Source organism: Rhagoletis zephyria, unplaced genomic scaffold (assembly GCF_001687245.7).
Source record: "Rhagoletis zephyria isolate East Lansing unplaced genomic scaffold, Rhagoletis_zephyria_1.1 Rzeph_scaffold_00013, whole genome shotgun sequence".
NCBI classification, from domain to species: domain Eukaryota; kingdom Metazoa; phylum Arthropoda; class Insecta; order Diptera; family Tephritidae; genus Rhagoletis; species Rhagoletis zephyria.
This window is the reverse complement of record NW_016157097.1, coordinates 343,650-368,881: the sequence shown is the minus strand read 5'-3', so window position 1 is coordinate 368,881 and position 25,232 is coordinate 343,650. Positions and strand designations below refer to the sequence as shown.

General features: G+C 34.7%; 2 protein-coding genes across 5 annotated transcripts in view; one reads left to right on the top strand and one right to left on the bottom strand.

Annotated features, from left to right (window-relative positions):
• Positions 1-1,697: 1,697 nt before the first annotated feature.
• On the top strand, positions 1,698-8,060 carry LOC108359504 (uncharacterized). 2 transcript variants are annotated; one of them, XM_017611406.1, is made up of 6 exons: positions 1,698-2,397; positions 2,465-2,851; positions 2,912-3,004; positions 6,075-6,422; positions 6,524-7,505; positions 7,585-8,060. In XM_017611406.1, exons 1-6 carry the CDS (start codon positions 1,864-1,866, stop codon positions 7,590-7,592), a joined length of 2,352 nt encoding a protein of 783 aa, XP_017466895.1. In that variant the 5' UTR covers positions 1,698-1,863; the 3' UTR covers positions 7,593-8,060. The 2 variants fall into 2 exon arrangements, with proteins under 2 accessions (XP_017466895.1, XP_017466902.1); XM_017611413.1 differs by having other exon boundaries at positions 6,078-6,422; positions 6,524-8,060.
• Positions 8,061-10,418: 2,358 nt separating this feature from the next.
• The window catches only part of Drat (Death resistor Adh domain containing target), a 44,828-nt gene continuing 30,014 nt past the window's right edge, over positions 10,419-25,232 (bottom strand). For 2 of the 3 annotated variants that reach the window (XM_017611385.1, XM_017611374.1), the window contains 4 exons: positions 13,122-13,946; positions 12,897-13,044; positions 12,618-12,770; positions 10,419-11,291 (listed from right to left, as the gene is read on the bottom strand). In XM_017611385.1, the coding sequence (XP_017466874.1) occupies positions 11,175-11,291; positions 12,618-12,770; positions 12,897-13,044; positions 13,122-13,876 (1,173 nt within the window). In that variant the 5' untranslated portion in view covers positions 13,877-13,946 and the 3' untranslated portion in view covers positions 10,419-11,174. Of the gene's footprint in view, positions 11,292-12,617; positions 12,771-12,896; positions 13,045-13,121; positions 13,947-24,696; positions 25,157-25,232 lie in introns of those variants that run through there. The other variant, XM_017611365.1, reaches the window with a different exon arrangement.

The following is a 25,232-nucleotide window of genomic DNA, read 5'->3' as shown; positions in this document are numbered from 1 at the left end:
CAACAAAGATGGCGTCGAGATTTCAACAGCTAGAAAATAACTTTTTTTTTCTTTCCTTAAGGCGTGATCTTGTGTCTTTCGTTCATGGTTTGTTCATGAATTAATAAATCAAAAGTGATAAACTCTTAAATAAATATAAATAAATAAATATAAATATAAATTTACCATTTTGATAAGTGAACTGTCAAACTCTGTATGGAAATCTATTTGACCAAAGTTTATCACTTCACCAAACAAGTTTTGTGGATAAATGTATAAATTTCAGCAAAATTCAACCCTTAGTCTAGGTTCAGACAGAGAAACTTTTATCGCGGCAACTCGTTACTTGTGGGAGAGGGAGGGACGAGGAAGGGAAAAGGGCACGGGCGAATTCATTTTACAACAAACACATAATTTTGACAAAGGCGAATTTATACAAGGTGGTGTTGATGGCGAATTTAGATTTCGCCGAGGTACGTCTTAATGTCAAAATGATGTGTTTGTTGTAAAATGAATTCGCCTTGTTTACAACAAACACATCATTTTGACATTTAGTAGTACCGGGCGAAAATTTAATTCGCCATCAACCCACCTTGTATAAATTCGCCTTGGATACCTCGGCGAAAATCTAAATTCGCCATCAACACCACCAAGGCGAATTATATAAGGTGGTGTTACTAGCTCAGCAGATTTTGGAAAACTAGCAGAAAAAGTTACTGAACGCAAAACTAGTAAAAACTTGCAAGTGAATAGTTGTTGCACCCTTTTGATATTCTGCTGTAAACATTTTACTATTTATAAATCGGTTTTAAACTCTTTGCTTTTCACACAAGCACTTACACAGTCTAGTACATCATTAATATTTCAATTTTCACTTATTTTACTTTTGTTTGTGCTAAACCAATTCAACAAATGGCGGCTTTTGACATTTATTCTTCTTCTTCTTCTGCTAGCTAATTTCTGCTAGTAGAAATTTCACTAGCAAGAATTTGCAGCTCTCCCGTGTTGTTGCGCTCTCGATTTGTTGCTCTCCTGCAAATTTTTTGGGTTATCATACACTTTTCCAGTAAAAATTTGCAGGTTCCAGTACAAATTAGTACTGACTATTGGTTACTATACAAACCTAAAATCAGCTGAGCTAGTAACACCACCTTATATAAGGTTCGTTCGCGTAGCTGTTAATTGTTCATGTTTAACCAAAACTTACAAGTTTTTGCGTTCGCGTACGCAAAAAACTTGCAAAGTAGGGGAAATTGAGAGAGCAAAGTGACATTTCATTTTGAGGGGAAGCTGCTGGTTTCTGCTGGAAAAATTTTTGCCAACAGCAATTTGCCAACAGGAAAACAGCTGATCAAAAACAGCTGGTTGGCATTTACGCAAATCACAAAATTGAATTTGATGGTTTGGAAGTTAAAAATTACAAAATGCGACTAATTAAACTTGTAAGAAATAAGTAGTTATTTGTTTAATCAATAAACTGTGTCAGTATAACACTTTGCGATGACTTTTCGTACGTTTTAAATTTTACACTTTTGAATGTAAACAAAAATTATATCAGCTGTTCGTCTAACTTGCAAGTTTCTGCAAATTTTCTGTTCGCGTACTATTTTGGATATTTCTCTCTTGTGAGCGAACAGATGACATTTCGCCGGAATTTGGCAGTTGGTTGGTTTCTGTTGGAGATTTTAAACGAACGCACCTATAAATTCGCCTTGGTATAAAATGTATTTTTCGTATATTTCGAGGCGAAGCGATATAAATAAATAATAAATAAAAACATAAATAAGTATATGTATAAATTCGCCTTGGTATACGTTTTGTACATCATAAGTGATCAATAGTTTAATTGTGACCGACGACCGAGGGCATACATAGTTAATAATAATGAGCAATGCTGCTTCCATTTTGTCAGACCTTAGACCATGTGGTTATGTCTTGGCCACTAGCCAGTATAAATATTTTGCATTGAAATGCCTTTATTGTGACAAAAATTATGGTCAATGGGCAACATTTCTGCAGCATTTAAGGGAGCTTCATATGGGTGTTGAAGATGAAACACAATGGCTTGTTGAATATCCTGAGGATGCATTGGAACCACAGGTTGAAAGTAAAAGACTGACAACGGTGGATTGTCATACGCATTGTGTCGACGTAGATATGGAAACGAATGATAGAAGGATTTCCCCGAACCAGAGTGAGTTGAATAAAAAGGTTAATGAATCGGAAGATATATCCGAGGAAAGTCAAGCGGATGAAGATGTCAATGCCGAGAGTGCGGAGAACGTACTCGTTGTACATTCTGATATTGAAAACTCATTAAACAAATCTATTTACGAAGAAGATATGAATGATTCACAGGGCGATTTACATTTTAACATGAACCAAAATCCTATATCTCCAGAATCTTTTACACAAGAGGTGAGATGAGTTCAAGTATAAAAGCAAATAAAAACATTAGCTTCGTAAATCTCAACTATGATTTCAGATTAATATAGATTTGAAAGTTGAAAATGTAGCAACGCACAAATTCATTGAAATATACCAATTCTTTCCCACTCTTTGGTCAATGAAAAATTTTGGTAATAATACCAATAGAAAACAATGTCTTGCAAAAAAGGATATATTAAGAGCGTTTGCCGAGCAAAATATGCTAATTTCTACATCTAATTTAGAAGAGTCTCTTTCTGAACTTCGCCGTCAATATATTGACATAGCTAGAAGGTTGGAGGAAGGAATCGAAATTTCGGCTATTGAAGAAAACTACTTAAAAGCATGCTCGTTTCTAGAATCCTACGCAAAATCGGTGCTCGAACAAGGTCCCATTACGGAGACGGAAAGCGAAAGTTCTTTCGTTGGCCAAAGTGAAAATGAGGTAAATGTTTTTGTAGCCGGTTTTAGTAAGTCATTTGATTTGTTTTAATTTTATTTCAAGTCATCAAATGAAAAAGAATATAACTATGACACGCAAAGTGGATGTGACTTATCAGATGATGGCATAGATACGCTTCAAGATAAACGCCAAACCGTAAGTTATGAACAAAACTAACGAACAAACTTTCCCACGACAGCCCGTTCTACTTACCGGAATGATTCGGGTTTAAGCCGACCAAGGGCTGTTGTTTCGGCGATGTAACCCCGTTTAGGTCGGTGCAATCCCTCAAAAGTTGTACGTCCATAGGGCTACATCTTCGTCGCATACTTCTGCTCAGGGCTGGCATTGAGTCGAACGCTGGACCAGAAACCTATACGGTGGATCCACCTCGGAGTTTGCTCAGGCCTTACGACTCACATGCAGTAGACCAACGCATATGTGGCCCCTTGCTTCCTCCACGGTACAACGGATTCCGCCTGAGCAACTCAACACAAACACAACCGCACCACAACACAATACAATGCCGCTACTCCAGCAACACTCCCACACTTGTATGCTGCTACAACAACAACAACCACAATACAATAGACAACACCACTGACACACCAGACCACAACACCGATACAACCGCACTACCACCCAACGACGCCGGAAACAACTCCTAGTTCCTCCGACAATCTGCACGGTGTGTCTGTCCAGGATGTTCCGTTATGTGACGTCGGTCAAGTGCAACACTTGCCACGGCTGGTGTCACTTTAGGGCATACTCAAGAGATTGCGCATCAAGCGAGTTTAGAAGGGGACTACGAGGGCCCATGCTGTGCTGCTTGGTTGCAAATACCAACTGCGACGCCGCGCACTAACACCACAGGGCAACAGTGTTTGCAGCAGCAAGCACAGCATGTGGCGGTCCGGCAACGCCTCACATTCCAATAAGTCTCACTAGGCACACGAAGATTTTACAATTTAACTATAATTCAGAGAAATATCGAGGTGATAACAGTTTTTATGGGCCGGCACGGAATATTATTAGCTGCGGTCCAAGAGACGAAGCTGCATGGCAATTCAACATTGTTGAATTGCGTTGGATACAACGTGCACCGTCGAGATCGCGAGCGAGATAATGGTGGTGGCCTAGCGTTCATCGCGCACCACCGTGCAGTAACGTCTTATCGAAGCAAACATCGACCGCAGAGATACTATCTTAGAATGTCAGGATATTGCTGTCCGGTCAGGCGATTTCGAGCTCGAAATATTTAACGTATATTTACCCCCTGTCACTAGCTGCCCGGCAGGATATTACCCTGAAATAGGTGCGCTCCTCCGAGGTGATGGTAGTTGATGACTTTAATGCGCACCGCGATCTTGGCAGTCAAGCCTGTCAAACGATTGTATGGGAACACAATTCGCTGAGCAGATAGACGATTCGACATTCTGCACAATGAAGGGCGATGCACCCACCAGGATTATGGGCAGCGTAAAGGTAGGCGAAAGCCTCCAAAGCCACCGACCCGACGGAATTTGCATGTTAATGTTGAAAAATTTGGGTCCCGCGGGAGTGGATTATTTAACCAATGTCCTCAACCTCTCATTCCCATCATTCCAGACATCTGGAAAATGGGGAGAGTGGTCCCACTGCTTAAACCGGGGAAACTGTCCAACAAAGGAGAGTCCTATCGCCGGTTTAATTCTCCTTTCTCCGGTAGCGAAGACACCAGAGGCCCCTCTACTCCCGCACTATACAAACCACCTGACCCAAGCGAGGCATCAGCATGGGTTCCGTAAAGTCCACAGCACAACAACAGCACTTAGCGCCGTAAATACCCAGATAACTCCTGGCCTTAACCGAAACCGCCCCTGTGAGAGAACCATTCTAGTAGCGCTGAACCTGTCTAAGGCGTTCGACACTGTCAGTCATTCAACGCTTCTAGAATACATAGAGGCCTCCTCTCTCCCACAGGGACCCAAACGGTGGTCGGCGAATTAACTGAGTGGTCGTCACTCGTCAGTAGCTTTTAGAGACAAATCGAGCAAGCCTAGGAAAATAAAACAGAGGGTTCCACAAGGTGGTGTCCTTTCCCCATTACTGTTTAACTTTTACATTTCAAAGTTCCCTCCGCCACCAGAGGGAGTCTCCATTGTCCCTTATGCTTGACGATTGTTCAATCATGGCGTCTCGGAATGGAATTGATGACCTATGCTCGAAAGTAAACGGTTATCTCGCCGAGCTTTTTCGCTTCTGCACTGCACGGAGCCTAACCCTCTCCCCTAGGTCAGACTATAACTAGGAATTCACGTCGATGACGAACCAATGCTGACGGTGAACAACTCGAAGATCCGCGGAGTAACCTTCGACAGTTTGCTCTACTTCTACGCGCATACAACCGCAATTGTCAAAAAAGTACAAAAGCCACAACAAGGTCCTCAAGTCGCTAGCCGGCAGCACCTGGAGCAAAGACAAAACCACGTTGCTGGCAACGTACGGCCGGTTCTGAACTATGCAGCCCTTGTGTGGTCTCCGGGACTAGTAGGACGCAGTGGATAAAGCTGCAAACTTGCCAAAACACGGCACTCAGAAGAGCGACAGGATGCCTTTTGATGTCGCCGCAACATCACCTGCACGACGAGGCCCATATGTTCCCCGTTAAGGAGCAAAACAATGGTCTGCAAGCAGTTTCTAGTTGGGACCGCAGACGTTGTCACCCAAATAGACAACTGCTTGCAGAAGAGCCCTCGCCCAGGCACGTCAGGAGGCATCTCTACGAACTGACGGCCGAAGTCCAGAGGTTCATCAAAAAACCTCTGGACCCGACAGCTTATCGACAGGCCTTGCACGGCATTCACAGAGAGACAGTCTCGAGTTATGTAGACTCGCGACATGTGAATGGCGTTCTGGGCTCACAACCACCAGACGTGGACGAGATAGAACTTCGTCTTTTCCGGAAGACTCGGACCACAATAGCCCAATTACGCTCTGGTTACTGTAGCAGGTTGAACTCATACCTGAGCAGAATAAATGAGGATGCTCTAAACGAATGCCCGGCATGCGGAGAGGCGCCCCATGACTCACAGCATCTCTTCGCATGCGCACTGAACCCCACCCTACTGACGCCCCTGTCCCTATGGACAGACCCCATCGAGGCTGCACGCTTCCCAGGGCTACCGCTTAGTAATTTTGATGTTTTGTTTTGCCATGTATGCAGATTTTGTTCTTTCCTTTGCAGCAGTCTGTTGTGAAGTTTTCTACCCGAAATAATATTACACGTGATTTCATTCAATGCTTTCGCGATCAGCCTTGTTTATGGAATCCACATGACCCAGCTTATAATGACTTTAAGGAGCGCCGGCAAGCGATCATCAAAATAAAAGACTTCTTTTTGAATAACTATAGTTTGCAGCTTACGGAAGGAAAAATCAACAGTGACATTAAACGATTATACATTTTTTACAAAAGATGCTATTATTCATGCCGAGATTTAAATACAATTCGTAAATATTATTACGAACGCTGCAAGTTTTTAGCAGATGCGGAATTGGACAATATGCATCTAATACGTAGTAACGGCTATAAGGTGAGTAATTCACACTGAGTAAAACTTGCTTTAATACCAATATGTGTATGTACTTATGTTACGCAATGTTTTTGGCTAAAATTTTCCTGTTGAATTTACAGAAAATCTCATTTTCCGTAAGTGATGAATTTACACTTGGGTTTATCGACTTCTGTGCCATGCACCCTGTACTGTGGGACAAATCTCACCCTAATTATTCAGTGTTAAATATTCGCAAAAAAGCTTATGAAGAAATCGCCGCGAATTTACAACATATATACAATGTCGAATTCAGCCATGATGAGCTTTATTACGCTATCTCTCGGCTGAAGCAGCACTTTTATAACTTGCAGCAAAAGAAGATCCTAAATGAATCACTAACAAAAGACGAGCAGGATTTCATAGCACGTTGTAATTTTCTGCCACAATCCGACTACAATTTACAATGCCATATATGCGAGCGTATATTACGCAGCAATGCCACGTTGCAGACACATTTGCTAAAAGTGCACAATATTGGTGAGCTACCACACAAATGTGATTATTGTGAACAACGTTTTGCACAACGAAGTATAAAAAGGGAGCATCAAATACGCGCTCATACAAAAGAATTCGAATGGTTTTGTCCCTACTGTGCGAAAGGATTTGCCAATCGTCGTGACATGGAAATGCACCAAATGGTACATACCGGAGAGCGAAAAAGTATTTGTGAACATTGTGGCAAGGGTTTTCGCCTTAAGCACCAAATGACAGAGCATGTAAAGATTATGCACGAACGTTTGCGAAGATTTAAGTGCACTATGTGCCCTAAAGATTTTTTGCGAAAACGTCAGTTAGACGATCACATACGTACACATTTAAATATACGTGATAAAATTTGTAATATTTGTGGCAAAGGGTTTACAAATATGCATGGCCTCTTCCGTCATAAGCTACTGCATTCAGATGTTAAGCGCTATGAATGCAAAGTTTGTGGTGAACGCTTTCGATTGATTTCCGGTTTGAGCTCACATAAAAAGCGAAAACATAAAACTTTTAAGCAGCAAGTAATTTCTACAAATGTATTTATTGAAGAGGAGGAGGGAGAAGATGAAAATGCAAACGGTAAGTGAATGATGAGAGTTCTTGATTGTAGTCAAATTTATGTAGTAATTGATATTGGACAAACTACAAAAAAATACAGCGCATTGATCTCTAATAACAAGCCTCGCTACCTGTGGGTGCCGATTTCGGAGACCAACCACTACCAAAAGAATCACTCGAAGAGCACTACTTGACTTTCCTAAATGTTTTACTTCGATATTTCAAGTAGATATACATATGTACGAACAAGGCACATTTCAGCTCGCTACTTCTTTGCTTGATTCGAAGATTTTTCGTTTTGGCGTTCTATTAAAGCTGGATATCCTTGTTATTATAATCTGACTATTAAAAAAGCAACACCGTCTATATCGATTCAGTTGGCATTCTCTTCTAAATAGGAGAGTGGAAGTATTCTTTCGAGAAAAAAAGAAAACCGTTTGTAACATTTTCTGTTTTTTACTTTATTTAATAAATTTTTCTTAATTTCGTGTACCACACTGCACAAATTGCCGCCATTTATGACAAATAACTGTGCGAGTTGATAGATAACTTGAAGTATTTTTTAAATTTTAAGAGTACAAATAGCATTTTTGTACGCATACATTGCATTACAATAATAGAAGTAACAATTAATAATACATAAATTATTATTGAACATCTACAAAGATATTTGTTTTTTATTTTCTTTTATATTTGTTCATTATTTTTGATACACTGAGAATAAAATATTAGTTAAAAATTATAAGTATAAATCCGTTAATATAAATTTGTAAGTAGTATACGAAAGTATGTATTTACAGAAATAATAATTATAAAAATCATTACACATAAATAAGTATTCGTAAACTAAGATTTAAATTATAACTAAACAATAATTTCCAATTCAAATACTAATACATTTTGGTGAAGTGATGTTTACAAACAAAATATTTATACTACATACATGATAAATTAAATAAAAATAAAATGTAAAATAAAATACAAAAATATTTTTAATCACAATGTTGAAGTCAGGGGTTCCAAAACTATACTAAAATTTTGTTGTTGCGCTTAAAACAATAACTAAACCATCACTACCGAAAGCAAAGTATTGCAACTAACTTAAAACCTAAGGGCTCTTACACTGCGAATATATATGAATATGTTTGTATAAATGTTTGTATGTATGAACATATAATAGTGCATCTGTAAGTGCAACTAGTCCAATAAGGTAGATCAAAAAATATTTAAACTGAAGACAAATCTGTGTACTGGTGTGTATGAGTACTCCTAAAAACGTGTTGACTTGTGTTTTTAACTTTAACCTCACATACATATGTATGTACATGCAAATGTGTGCGGGCATTCATGCCACTGGCTCTTGAGTAATCTTCTAAACTCATTCAATTCGCTAGGATCGATGTTTTTTACGATTATTACAAAGATATTTTAAATTACAGTACATTACGAATAAGTTAGATAAAACTTGTCCTTTGATTATTTATATTCTCACACAACCGTGAATACATAGTTTTGAGTTTTGTCGTCAGTTGGGAGTATATCCACTATTGGCATGAATGCGAATTACCATGCTGTAGGTATGTATAAATGTATGTATGCTTATGCGTAATAAGGATTGCGTATGAAATCAGGGCTGCAAACCGGTTTTGAACCGAACCGTCGCTTTTTTCGGGCCTCGAACCGAAGCATGAACCGAACCATTTTTATTTTGAAATGCCAAAACCGAACCGAAAACCACTCCAAAAAATGGTTCGGTTCGGTTCAAAATGAAAGTCCACTAAAGCATTTTTCAAGTTTTGTAATACACCACTTGGTCTAAAAGTGTAACCCGTATAGTAAAACTTCAAACATTTTTTTGTTTGATGGCACCTCCGTGAGTTGTAATTTCGTCCATATAAATAATGCTTGATCTATTTTTTGTATAGAAGAAAATGCTTATCTAATGCTTAGTTAAATAAAAAATTCTAAAACTCGGATTTTTTTCGTTTGGATTAAAAAGTTTGAATCTTTAATGCAATTTTGTTGAAATTTGTAGATTTTTTCAAATTTTCGTACAAAGTTTGCAATTTGGATTTATATGCTTGTTGTTATATAACGAGCTATATTTTATAAAAAATTGATGAACATTAAACCAACAAAAGAAAAATAGACAAATGCCGCACTAAAATTATTTTGACCATACTTGTACATTATCGTGAGCCGAAAATCCGCTTTTTTCAAATTTGATTTGTAATAGCAAAAATATGGCTCTAAAGACAATCTTGTGAAAGATGACAATTTTTGGTCAATATCTTAGGCTCGCCCAAGTCCATCAAAGTGCAATGTTCTCAAAAAATAAAAATTAATAAATATATTGATTAATTATTATTTTTTTATTAATACTTCGAAGATACTGAAAGTATTAGTCCTACATAATTTATATATATATGTACTTTTTTGGTAGAGAATCGAGGTAAGCTAAGAAAATTATTTTTTAGCACTTGAACTCTGGTGGACTTGGGCGAGCCTAAAATATTGACCACAAATTTTCATCGTTCACACAACCAAAATTAAAAAAAAAAACGGATTTTCGGCCCACGCTATTGTACATATGAAGTCAAGGCCAAGTATAAGTTCCAGCCTAACGAAATTGAGGTTTTCAACATTAAGCCAAGATATTGAGGGTCAATTAAAAATTCTGAGTGCTGTTTTATTAATCTACATACTCGACTAGGCTAACCACTTTGTTGATTTTAAATATATATTTTTTTTTGTTTTCTTCCATAGAAAAAATTTATCCAACATACATGAAAAAATCTATGAAAAATTGAAGTTTGCAATTTAGATGAAAACCGTGTAGACTATTCGTAATTATGCTCAAAAAATAAACAATAAATAATGAAATGAAAAATAGGTAATACTTGATAAAATATCGCGTCCTTATTTTTTCGCCACTATAGTACATGTGGATATTTAAATTTGATCTCACCCCTTAATTTTTATATTATGAATTTGTCATATTTTTGTTAAATTTATATACTTTAGCATAAAGAAATTGAACCACTTGAACCGAACCGAACCGCCGTTAGGGATACTCGTGAACCGGTTCTTGTTCCGGTACAAGCTTTTTCGTAAGTGGTTCGAGCCACTGAACCGAACCGCACCGATTTTTGGAGTGGTTTGCAGCCCTGTATGTAATGCTGTTGATGAATAATTATAATCGTATGTTAACATATGTATATATGTACATGTATGTACGTACATATGTACATCTATATGCACATATACATACATATGTACTGCATCGGTCGTCCAAAGCGTAATTTAAAAATTTTAATATTAAAAGTAATAATCGTTTTGTTTTTCTTCTAACAAAAACAACTAATAACATACTTAATTTCAGTGCATTTAAATACATAATTTTTTTTGGTTTTCTTCCACATTTTAAATGCACAAAGTACTCATAAGTATTTGTGCGGACGACCAAAATGATGCATACTCTCTTCTAGTTTTATCGCATATAAATTTTTTGTTGATTTTACATCTAAAACTTTATACTTTTCGGACTAAATATACATACAAATTGTTTTGGTTAGTTAAGTAATAAATAATTAATCTGTGATACAGCAGAATTTAACTGGGCGACTGGGGATGATGTGAAGGAAAGATGAACTCATCCTTGTAGTCGATGCATTCCTGATTGAAGATGATTTATTCGATATCGTGAAACTTTAATATGGCACGACCGGGTATTTCGGAATTACATAATTTCTGCACGACTTCTGTTGCTTGCTCGCAGGGGAATACCGAATGCGGTATTGGTTCGATCTGTTTATGAAAAGCAAATTCTAATTAAACAATGGTAATTAACTATGAATGTATCTAAATATTATTTAAGCTCTAAATCAAAAACAGATTGTCCGAAACCCCAAATCGAAACCAGGCCGAACCTCACACCACTTTACATAGTCCTAGAATAGACCTAAAAGTAAGCCCTTTTAAAATGCATGGGAGATGGCATAAGAAAAGACGTGCTGGTCTCAAGCAGGCTGATCAGAAAATCAAAGCCAAAATTCCCATTTACCAGTTTAATAGAGATGGCATAATTAAGGGAAACATTTTTAGCATCTTCCAAATAGAAGTTTTTTTGTTGACGTAAACCTGCAGAGACATGCATATAATAGGTCAACACATTGCCATTTGCAAAGCAGTCTGGCTGCAGTAAAAGCTGTATCTTATAGAAGAGAATGTGTAGAAAAATTCAGAGGAATACAAAACAGTAAAATTGATGTCTTTGCTATATGACCACATACTATTAGCGAATATTAAAGAGAACAGGAGCGGCGTCTTAGACGAGAAAATTGGGGGAATTCACCAGGCTACAGAATACCGCAAAACTATAGGAAGTTACAACTCCAAAAGGTTTAGGAATCACTCTACTAAATACAAGTTTAACACTTATGAGCGCTATACTGACATGCTATTGCAGGCTGCGAGCCTACAAGCAAGGCCTAGGAATTAGCTCAGACGACTTCTGTCGTTGCTCGGAGCAGATATTCCACTGCAACTTCTTCTAAAATGCATTGTCGTTGCTGCAAGAAGACAAACACGCTTTAGGGTAATGGTTGCATTTCATTACGACTGAACGAGGTTTTGTGATAAGTGCTGAAAGTTCTCGCAAATTTGAGGCGAGTTCTTTGGAGTATGGGACACTCGAATATGAAGTGCTGAATTGATTATATCTCATCCTCATCTGTACAGCAGTCGGTCATATGGACAATAGTCGTTTGTCAAGCAAACTCTGCATTTCATGTTTGCCTTAACAAATTAATCGATTTGTAGGTAAAGAAACCAAAACCAAAAGCGAATAGAGTTTTCTTTCTAAATATGTGTACAGGTAAAAATAAAACCAATTATAATTTATTAATTAACGCCATCGACTGAACTTCCCACGACAGCCGGGTCTACGCGACCGAAACGACCCAGATCCATACCGCCATATCTAGTATCCTTCCCTAAAAACTCTCTGGGGAAAGTTGTATGCTGTTACAACAACAACTACTACTAGTGAACTTAGAGAATGTATAATCTACATAGTTTGATATATTTTCTTTTTGGTTGAGTAAATGAGTAAATTATCAATTATTTGCTTACCGTTTTGCTGGCAACTAATTGAACGAGCTCGTGCAGCTGCTCCACTGTGCCGTTTGATATGGGTATAATCTCCTGCTGGTATTCAGTGGCCAGGCGCGAAAATTTGGGCATTAGTTTCTCAGCGACATCTTCGCTTATGAGTACGACACCACCCTTAAAGCAGAATTAAAATGAATATCTGTTTCATTCAAGTAATGTACGTGTAAAGTATTTATTTGAAGTAATGTCTTTGTAGTACTCATAACAAAAAAAAAAACTTAACTTTAATTACTTAATTACCTTAGTCAGACAATGCATCGATCGATGTAAACTGCGTGAAGTTGTGCCGAAATCAATAACGACATCCACGGGGCCACCGCACACATCCTTGGTGCGTTCGATCAGTTGTGGCTCATAGAGACACTCATTCCACTGCACTACGCTGACACTGCAAAGTTAAGACCATACTTAGTTAATGCGCTTGATAACAAAAAAAAAAAAGCGCGTGCTCCACCATTAACTTACTTCTCAATCTCGGTGGCCAAGCGGAAGCCTTCGTCCCGCAGACTGGCCACAGTAATGTCAACATAGTTGTTGGCGCCAGTCGATGCGAAGTGATGTGTAGCAATGCGTACAGCCCACAATGCCAAGCCGCCAGTGCCAACAATCAGCACTTTGAACTTCTTATCCGCCTCTTCTGCTGGGCGTTTCTTTGACAACTCTGTGACTACTTCGTAAGCCTTGAAGACGGCATTCATCGCTAGCAAAGCACCAGTTGGCAATAGAGCGGCAACGCTCAATGGTAAATTATCAGGTATTGGTACTATGTACTTGAGATCGGGTACTACCATCAATTCAGCATAACCGGCAGGTGCCTCATCGAATGGATAGACCACTACACGTTGGCCAATACGTAGGCCATAGTTGTTGGCATCTGTAATTTCGGCGCCAAGTGCTTCAATAACACCGGCTACTTCGTAGCCGGCATAAATGGAACCCTCGCGTATGCCTTGATGTGCTGGATTTTCGCGCATCTGATGTGCAGGTGACGACTGAGTGGGCAAAGTCGGGCAATAGTCACTAAGATCTGACGACACTGACGACATGCTGGTGATTGAGGCTGAGCGATCACGGCGACGATAACAAGCACCGGCGTAAACGATTTTGATGCGAGCGCCCTGTGGTGGTGTGTCCTCTATGGGTACGAAAAAATTGAAGACACAATTCTTCACCACTGGACCGGGTGATTCAATTGACACTTGACGACAGAGTTTGTTCATGCTGCGCGGTTTCTCTCTGGGTGGTAGTGACGAGGTATCTGCGGTCGATGCGGCTACCGAGCTGGACTCACTGCAAAGAGGTGGGATAGAGAAATTGGAGGAACAGAGGCTAATTAGAATTCAAGTAATAGCAAATTTATGGTAATAAACAAGTTGAAGTGTTTAGTGTTCGCTTAGAAGTATGTACTTCCTTACATAATTGAGTGGTACTCTAAATGTTAGTTTTGCGTATATTGATTACGCGCTTGAATGGCGAAAATACTCCATTTAAATGGTTGTTTAGAGAGCAATTCTTAATGGTAAATAAGTTGCGTAAACAAAATAATTAATTGATAAGATAAATAATAGCAATGTCATTTGCACAACTCGATGAAATCTCTGGAATAACAAATACAATTTATTTATGTATTCTCCCTATTTAATATTTATTATTTATTGTTTATCATTTATACGATAAATATGTATGTATATATTTGACTTATCAATTTTCGGATTTTTTCATGCCTTTTGGGAGCCCATTTGCAGTTTTTTTTCAACCTTAAGGGATTTTTCGGATCTTTTCGGAACGTCTTAAGACAATTCGGAATGTTTCGGAACTTTTCGGTGTTTTCGCGATTGGTTCCGCACATTTCGGGCCCTTTCCAAAAAAATATTCAAACGGCAAGAGGAGCATAACTTTTGTTATTTTTAGCCGTAAAAAAATAATAAGAATTTTAACAAAGTATTTCTTTTGAGGTTTGTTATAAAATTTAACCGATTTAAAAGTTGTAAATTTACAATACTGATGAAAATAATTTCATGCAAATAAGAAACCGAATCGAAAACGATAGCGATAACATTTTAAAGTTTTTTGAATAAGCTCATATCCAAGTTTTAGTAAATAATTTTTCCATTTTAATAAAAAAGTACATAAAAGAGTCAAGTACGAATGGTTAAGTAAACTAAATTTTTCAATTGATAACGATGGCATGATCGGATGGAAATCCAGACGAATTTTTGAGCTCGGATCTCCGAGCAATCGGCCTGTCACTAGGTGATTGAGAGACAGTTTTTTATGATGCTTGTGGCAAAACCCGCGCTCTTCAAAAAGATAATTCAAGGCGGCACTCGCGCCTGGTTCCTATAGCAAATTTATAATTCGCAGCAGAAGAACTGCCTTTTCATCTGCCATAGATTTCGCGTTAAGCTCTCAGTGATTATTTCCTCTTCACAACCAAAATTAAATGGCTCACAGGAGAGAACTATCACTCAATCACTATTTGTAAGATTCGAAGAAACTCTGGACGACTTGCATAGAAGGTTAAGTAAACTATATTTGGAGTACATAATTTTATTTCCTTTTGTTTTGATTGTACATATTTTCTATGTTCTTAATTAAAATCTCTAATTAAATATTTTAATCAGAAAAACAGCATTGAAGGTGCCACGATATCATTGTGATAAGGGTTGTTGACTTATTTTTACCACTGGCTTAAAAAAAAAATAAAAACCAATATCAAAAAATAAAATAAATAAAACATTACATATTTTATTAAAAAATGTTCTAACTCATTAATAAAACTAATAGTAAAACTAAGAAATAATAAAATGCAAAGTCGATTAGTGTGACGCATGTTTGCCCTTCATTTACCATACATACATATGTACATTGTAGGTATGCATATCTCTATGTCTCTATTTGTATCACGTTGTATTCGAGTGGTTATAAAAGTGGTTCGTTGACATCTGTTTAATATGAGTTGTGTGAAAACATGCCGAAAAAGCTCGAGAATGTTAGAGAAACCTATATATGAATATGTACATATGTAGATACAACATGTACATACAGTGACTCAAACAAATGACCACGTGTTGTTTTTTTAATATTCGCAATATTTTTCCAGCAAAATTTTTATACCCGAGGGCACTTGCGCACAAGGATATTATAACTTTGTTCACATAACGGTTGTGTGTAACAGGCAAAATGAATCGAAATAGATATAGACAAATGTACACATAAATGGTCAGAATGAAAAAATAAATTGATTAAGCGACGAGTGTCTGTCCGTCCGTCCGTCTGTGCACACGATAACTCTAGTAATATATTTCTCAACGAAACTTGGTATGTGTACTTCTTTTCGACGTAGGACGGATGGTATTGAAAATGGGCAAAATCGGAAAATAACGACGCCTACCTCCTATATAACGGTAGTTTTCGGAAATACGAAAACAGATATTTTAGTAACTACTGATGCTTATTCACTTAAAATTGATATTTACAATTATTGCGAGGCGAAAAATAAGAATATTATAAATTTTGGGAAAATGTGCGTGGCCACGCCCACTTATGATTACACGTGTATATCTTGGGAACCGCTCCACCAATATCTCCCAAACTTGGCACAGTTGTTGGTCTTGGTACAACATACGCAATGGCTGAAAATTAAAAAAATCGGGTAACAACCACGCCCACATCCCATATAACGGTAATTTAGGCGTGGTATAACTACATAAGTTTATCGAAGATGTTTGAAACCCCTGATTACCATGAAGCGGTAGTTTTCGGAAAGGTGAAAAATCTATATTTGATACTTGCGCCCGGGTATCTAATGTTCGAACTTAGACTTTTTACTTATTTTTGTTATTTTTATATAAAAATATCGTCTAATCTTTAAACAAAACCGTGTAAATCACAGTTTCAAACTTAATACAAAATTCAGGAAAATTCAAAAAAATTTTACCGAATATTCAACTTTTTATTCTGAATTTTTAGACAATTTTTGGGTATGCAGTTTTATTTTATAGCCCATACAAGTGCAAAGTTTCAAACTGCAAAAAATCGTGTTGATTTTTGAGAATTTTTTTATGGGGGCTACTTTTTCGGGCTTTTTAATATAAAAAGCGCAATTTACAAAAATTTGCGTTGATATTTTGTTGAATAAGAAATGCATACTTATAAGAAAAAAAGTGCAAAAATCCGTCAACAAAAAAGTAATTCTCAAAATTAAACGCGATTTTTTAGCCGTGTGAAACTTGCACTTCATTGGACCAAAATCGTATGGGCTATTCGAATAAAAAGTTGAAAATTTGTGGAATTTTCCTAAATTTTGTATAAAATTTGAAACTTTGATTTACACGGTTTTGGTTCAAGCCTAGACCATATTTTTATATAGAAATAAAAAATAAAAAAATTTAGCTCGAAAAACATTACGAATATTTGAAGAAAATCAACACGTGGTCATTTGTTTGAGTCACTGTATGTACAATGTATGTATCTATGTAAGTTTTTATGAATAGATTTTCTTGTGTTAAGAAGTTGCGCATTTTTAGCGCTATGATATCGCCAGCAATGTTTGGAAATAAGTATAAGTACTCGTTCATGTGGCCGACGACTGCTCAACACGCGTTGTTTACCCATTTTTTTTCTTTCTGACTTGAGGTAAACAAAAACAAATCAACTTAAATAAGAGCAGCAACAATTAAATAAAAAAAATAAAATAAATGCAATATTTTAAAATGGGTATTTTTCAGGTGAGCAAAAAAACTGCTCTAAAAAATGTTGTTGTCATTAGGAAAAACTGTGGGATTTGACACTTTGTTAAATCCAGTATCCTCTGCTTCTAAAAAGACTACAAATGTGACGAATTGCCAACTTGCGTGTCATTCTAAACGCATGCGCAAGGTATCGTAATTGAAAAAGCATTTTTGCACATTCGATAGTTCGACATGGTAGCGACGATATACTTGGATATGTAAATACAAATTTCAAACTTTGTACGAAAATTAGAAAAATTCAACAAGGTTTTATCAAAGTTTCAAACTTGTTAAGCAGAATCTTTTGTGGTATGCAGTTTTATAGCACATTAAATTTTACTGTCGTAAAGTGCAATAAAGTTTAATATTTTGATGGAACTTTGTTTAATTTTGCTAATTTACTTACAATGTTGACTGTCCAAGAATATATGGAAAAAAATTCGTTTGCAAATTTCGATATGCATACCCTCTATATTTGTGCTTTTTAGCGTAGGTAGGAAGTTTTATGGCCGTAGGATAACGATAACCCCCGCCGACTTTTAGTTGAAGTTTTAGTTAATAACTTGAATTGATCGTCCATGAAAATTTGGACACGCGGAAAATTCGATATGTTTCCCATATTTGAACGAATTTCTAGTAAATCTGCAAATCTGAAAATGTTTAATAGGACGGCAGAATTTCCCCAAGGACATCGAATAAATTAATGAAAGGAAAATATCCTTAGCAATTTTTATCTTTCAATATCCTTACTTATGTATATTTATAGGATTTAAATTAACTAAGATATTTAAAAATGGATTAAAAATTAAAAATCTTGAAGGATAATAATTTGAAAGGACATTTGTGACATGTTCCAAAAGGATAATTGAAAACAAAAGTTATAATTAGTCTTGTCTAGAATTTTTCTTTTAATTTATACCCATATATCCATATTTTGTGTAAACTTTTGGAAATATATTATAATTTATGGTTCTTTGGAAAAAATCCAACGTTGGAAAACGTTGGTTTGTCTATTTTTTGTGCTGGCCTACCACCTATCGGGTTGGCAGGTATGAACAGGTACACAGGTAATACTATTAATTTTACTGATCTATTTAAAAAATTTAATTGCTTTATGCCTTCGAGTGGTATATATGTATTAGAGCTCGGGCAATTCGGTTAATCGATTAACCGAATTATTCGAATCTGACTGAAGTCGACTACTGTTAATCGGTTAGCAATATTCGAGTAGTCGAAAGCTGCCGACTATTCGGATAACCGTTCACTTTAGATTATTCGGTTAACCGTTCATTTTCGGTTAACCGAATATTTTAAGTTCGATTTTTTTTTTGCATTTACAGATACATATACATATATGAAAAGTCTTGTTACATTCGTAGTACATATATAAGATGGCATGTGCAAAATTAAAGCAAACTTTTTTTGCAAGAATGTGCACTAATTATTGAAATGTTATTGCGAAATATTTTAGAGACAATGGCTAAAGCAATACCTACCTCTCATTTTCGCGATTTTTGTTATGGATTTTTGTTAAATGGTTGTTCAGTGAGGATGTGGAGGAGGTGTAGCACAAAACTGCACCTCATATGGAACATGTTACTTCCTTTTCGTCCTCTGTTTTTTCGAAAAAATCCCAAACCCAGCACCTTTTGCGTCCGCTCATTTTTTGTATCTGAATATACATACATATGTGTGCATGTATATATTTAAATAAATTTTTTTTCATTTGTCAAAGAAATTTCAATGAAAGTTCGGTTGCTGAAATTCGATTTGCTACAATGCTCGAGTAGTCGAAGCAAAGCAACTATTCGAATAATCGAAGGCGGGCGACTATTCGAATACCATTAACCGACTAATAAGCATGCGAACGGTTACGAATCGAATAATCGGTTAACCGATTAGTTGAATAGTCGGATAATTTTACGAGCCCTAATATGTATGTATGTATGTACATATCGCTACCTAAAGGTAATTTTTTTTTCAAAAATTTAGTTTTTGATACAGAATGGCAGGTAATGCGAAGCTACATCGATTTTTCGTCTCTCCTGAACAATTTAAAAAAAAAGACTTGGCAGCTTTTCACTCTTACGTGATGGATATGTAATTTAATCATTAAAAAATGAGTGCAAATCAAAAAAAAAAAACTAAAACTTTCGAATATTTAATTAAAAATATCGGCCAGGATTTTTTCAGCCAACCCACTCGTGAAATTTTTCCTAAAACGATAAATTTCATACAAAGTAGATTTCATCCATTAAACGGATGGGTTCATATGCCCTTGTGGGATCTTGTACTATATTTGAAATATGGACTATTTGAAGATGGAATGCGCCCCAATGTATGGTAAATATTTTCTTATTGTATACCAGAGTAAGAAATATGCAAGTGCAATATTTTATTGAAAAAATTTAAAAGTTTTTATAAGCTGCCATAGAAATACATATGTATGTACCATAATTCTTTAGCAATCCGACAGTATGTATTTACCTAAAGTTACCGATTTAATTGTCTTTTCACAGGAGCTTATATTATTGTATTAGTATTTGTATTAGGGCATTTGTGGACATTTTTTTTTGAAATTACCTATCTACTAAGTTATCTGAAATTATAAGAATTTTATTAATTAAGAGGTAGATTTGTTTAAAAGTGTCATGATTAAATTTAGCCATTCAGCATTTTTATTCCTATAGAAGAGGCTATTCTTAGCCACAAGTGTTTTATCTATGTCGAATAGCACTTTGGATCGTAAATGCTTACTTATATGTCTAGTCTATGACTTATATGCACACTCGAATTGGGTTAAATGCACTCATCAAAAGAGTGATCGAAATTATTCAAACTCACGTTTACAGTGGCGGGCAAACATATAGAGACGCGACATTTTAACCAGTTTTTCATATATATTTCTTTTGTTTATTTAATATTTTTTTAATGAAAATATAACAAAAACCATGTAATTGCGAATTTTAAACTTTGTACAAAAATTAGGAAAATCGACCAACTTTCAAACTTTTCAATCAAAATGTTTAGTAAAAACCTTTATATCGAGCCCTAACCGCAAAAATAACGTAAGCGACATTTTTTTCAAAATTTTCATTTTGATGTAGAAATGCATATAGATGCTCTAGGAATATTTCTGCATCAAAAAGAAAATTAAAAAAAAAAAATGTCGCTTACGTTATTTTGGCGGTTAGGGCTCGATATGCAGTTTTGTAGTCCATTTTGTTTTACATTTTTTTTTTTGCTTTCGGTGTCACGCATTTTCTTTCATACAAAATAAGTTCGAAAATTTTTGTATATGGGGGAAATTGCACAACACAGCCATCAAGAAAGTTTCCAAAAATAAAGACCAGTCCCAATTATTTAATTTTTAATTGCCAAAACTTGTTAATATGCTGCTTCCCTATCTGGTTGCCCGCCACCGTACATATATATGTATATATATTATACTGGTCATGTTGCTAATTAAAGCTACATTTATCAAATTATCGAGTCTGATTTGCTATTTTTTATTTTTTATGGGCGTTGGAAAAGGCCGCTCTTATCTTTCGAGTGACAAGAGTAAAGTGCATAAATCTACGTTAATATTTTGGCTAAATAAAAAAATAATGAAAATTCGCATTTAGCTAATGTCGTTTACGTTAGCTATGTAAGTAGGCTTTTATGGACTTACGTGCAAATGCAATTACCTCGATTTGGAATTTATGTAGTACTTTGAAATTAAATTAGTTCTATTATATAGAAAACTGCATTTATACATATGTATGCATATGGATGTACTATATGTAAATTTGTATGTGTACATAAAGAGGATCATTATTCGATATTCTCCAATATATTAATGTTATTCCTATAGGTACATACTATATAACTGATAGAGCACATTGAATGTAATCGGACGACTGTTAAATACGACAATAAAGGCAAAAGGCTGTTACTAACAAAAAATTAAAAAAAAAATACTTACTGATTGTTTATACTTAATGCATTTCATCGAATTTCAAGTCCCTACATCGTTTTATGCATATAAAGTTTTTGTTAGTTACGACTTTTTGCATTTCAGCCAGATTCTAGATATGCATTCTAATTTTGGAGGTTAAAATATCATATAGTTTTTTCACTTTCACTATACTGTATGCCTGTATTTATGTGCCACTTAGTATAACCTCATTTTAATATACAGTATTTTTCTATTTTTACTATTCTCACAAACGCCATAAATATGTTTTCTTGAAAAAATTTCTATAATTCTTTACTGATCCGCTCTGTGTACATACATATGTATGTACATAGATATGTATCTACATGAACACTTTTGAAAATACATACTACCCACATGTGCACTTGCCCAGCTCAAGGTGATCCATGATCACTGATCATAGCAAACATATGTAGTATTTGTTGCTTGTAAATAATTGTTTTTCATTACATTTGTTGGTTGTAATATTTTAAATAAATTAAGGTTGACTCGTGACAGACATAATTGTAATTGTATAGAGAGAAGAATCTAAAAAACACGTTGACGTACGTACATATGTATGTACATAAATACATAGAGGTATTTCCAATCTGGCGTTACGTGATGCTCATATGACAAAATGTTACAAGAAAAATTTTAAAAGTCAACATTTTAAAAATGTTTTTCTAGATTTGCATAGCAATTAAATGTCCCCTTATTCAGTAAAAAAATTACAACTGTTGGGTGGTAGCGATTTAAAGATATTTGTAAACATACGCGCTGCTGTAATTTAGATATTTTGATACCATTATTTGAGCTTTAACCTTAACCCTTTACAATAAATTCCAATGTAAAAAGGCAATAAAATATTGAAATACATAAATAAATATTGAAAAGTTGTTCTTAATCGTTTAAGAGATAATTAACAGAATATGACTCTCTCATCCACTAACAAATTATAATGCTGACAGTGCAGGTGATAAAGTGAAATTAGCTTTTACTCTGAAATTCATTAAGCATATGAGCACGAAGTTTTTTTTTTTATGTTTCAGCTAAATTCGATATTTTTGTATTTCAAGAGCAAATAAGAAATATACTCAACATATGATTTGGCAATAGCTGTTCTAAGTGACGTCACTAAACTTTTTTCTCATTGTAGATCTTTCCATCCAACGCGCAAGAGAACAGCAGTTGAGATCTAACATTTAACAGATTACCAAAAATAAGCTGCAAAGGACGTTGACAGTTGAAATTTTAACCGCGTACCAACTTCCAATTTACTTAACTACTCCAATTCGTATGGCAACCTCTATTAACATTTATGTTTGTTATGTGTACTGTAATTAAAATGTGAATAAAGGGTCAATTGCCACAATTGACACAATGCAGAAATTCAAAAACAAAAAACGAAAACACAATTAATATCAATTGACAATTCAATTAGATCAATTCATGTTTGCTTGTGTATCAGAATATTTGTCAATTTGGAAATTTTCCAAAAATAAATGGCATACTTACATATGAACATGCATACATACTACATAGAAATTCTAGAAATGCAATGATTTGATTTTAAATTAATATAAGTTGAGATGTTAAATTTAATAATTGGTTATACAGTGACTCAAACAATCGAGCATAAGGTAATTTTTTCTTAAATATTTACAATCGGGCAGGTTCTGGAATTCACTTCCGAGTGAATTTCAACCCCTGCCAACTTGAATTCAAAGTGAACTTGACTTATTTGATTTTTAACCGACTTCCAAAAAAGGAGGAGGTTATCAGTTCGTCGGAATCTTTTTTTTTTTTTTTTTTTTTTTTTNACCACGTCAACCGATTTCGATAATTCTTTTTGCATCCATCGGAAAGGTAGTGTCTCAGAGGTGGTCCCATACTAATCTGGTTAAGATCCGATCAGCGGATCATGAGATATATATATATATATTTTTTTTTTATATGGGAGTTGAAGTCGGTTTTTTTTTTGCTAAAAATTACTTGTTATTTATCTTAATTTTATTGTATTTAATTTAATTTTACTTATTTTTGTTTATAGTTAGTTTATCCTATTTTATTGAGCTTGAGGACGTTTTTAATGAAAAATTAATGTGGAAAACAGCAAATGGGTTACAAATGGTAGAAGTTATAGATGTTATTTCGGAGATCATCACATCTTCACTTCAGACTTCTTCATTGAATGTACTGACCTCAAGCTCAATAAAATTTTCTTTATATGATTTGTTATTAGGCCAAAAATAGCAAAAAACTATTTTTTTTTTCAATAACAGCCAGTTTTTCGATAGCAATTTAAGTGAAAAATTAGTTTTTTAATTTCAATTTATTATGAAAACTGATAGAAGAGAAAAAATAAATTTTTACTTAAATTTTATTTTCAATTATTTTGTTATATTTTATTTTAAATTTAGAAAAAAAAACAAATTTTTTATTATCAATTCAATTTTAACTTTTATAGAATATTTTATTTTAATTTTTTAAATTTATTTTTTTGTTGTACTTGCAGCATAGCTTACTGATTTTATTTTTTTTTTATTTTAGCTTATATTGTAAATTAAAATTTTTATTTTCATATAATTTTGTTTATTTTATTTTATTTTAATATGTAAGTATATTTTTTGTTGTTTTTATTTTAAATCATTGTATCTCATTTTATTTTATTTTTATTTAATTTCCTTATGTGATTAAGTTTTCATTTTCATAGAATATTTTTTACTTTTATTTTTTAAATTTATTAAATTTTATTTTTAATCTTATTTTATATTGCTTATTATTAATGTTTTATTTTACTTTATTTCATTTTATCTAATCTTATTTTATGCCCTTTATTGTAAACTTTAAATCAGGAGTTGCACGACAAATCGCCTAACTCCAGTTTTTATGTTTTTTTTTTATAGTTGGCAAAATAGGAATTACATGTCGAACATTATTATAAAATTTAAGTTTTGATATTTATTCAAAACATTAGAAATCAGAAACAAGAATTATTTTTTTACTTTTATAATAAAAATCAGATATGTAAATAATTTGTCGTGGAGCTGAGAGGGAATGAAATTTTCAGTTCGGATTTTTATTATGAGGAATTAAAAAAGTTATGTCTAACTTTTAAAATACCTAAATAAGTATGGAAATATAATGAGTACTTCTGATGATTACAATTCTCCTTTAAAAGAAAAGTTTTTCAATTTAAATTGTTGCATTGTGTTATGGAATACCTTAAAAATAATAACTATAACTATTTTATAAAAGTAAGGCCTCTTGCTAATTTTTTGTATGCACGAACAAAAGTAAAACAACAATAAAAAAAATGTATATATGTATGTATGTATGTACGTACGGCTCTAGTGTAAATTGAGGACGACTGCATATATCCACCGGCATTTTTGCTAAAAAAGTCTATTTCACTTTGTTAAAATAAAAACAATGAAACACTCTAAATGCACTTAAAACAATGTTTTTTTTTTTACTTTTAGTTAAATAAATGTCTTAATATTCTTATAAATACAAAAGGAATGCTTGCAATTCTGTGCATTAGATTTTTGTAGGTATGCTTTTCACTTCACTTTATTCGTATGTATGTATGTATATGTGAATTTGTAAATTTTATAAACTTGTTTCCGTATTGTCCTTTCAGGATATTGTAACCAATTATGAATATTCTCACAAAGCAAAAGGGTTCAGCTGAGAGTGATTCTTTTTGAAACAACAAATATCTTTTTTTGTATGTAAGTTGGGAGAGCCAATTTTGGCTGATGCTTTCAGGCGTAGTATTACCATTCAACTGAAACTTGCCAGCGCTTATGAGAGCCACAAATGTGAAGTGTGGCAGTACCATATTGCCGGGCTTGGCATACATACAAACACACATCGGGT

Excerpts from the sequence above, each read along its gene's own strand:
- LOC108359504 (XM_017611406.1), top strand. The coding sequence starts at position 1,864 with ATGAGCAATGCTGCTTCCATTTTGTCAGACCTTAGACCATGTGGTTAT. Across the intron at positions 2,398-2,464 it reads CAGAATCTTTTACACAAGAG|ATTAATATAGATTTGAAAGT; the intron begins GTGAGATGAGTT and ends CTATGATTTCAG. Across the intron at positions 3,005-6,074 it reads TTCAAGATAAACGCCAAACC|CAGTCTGTTGTGAAGTTTTC; the intron begins GTAAGTTATGAA and ends TTTCCTTTGCAG.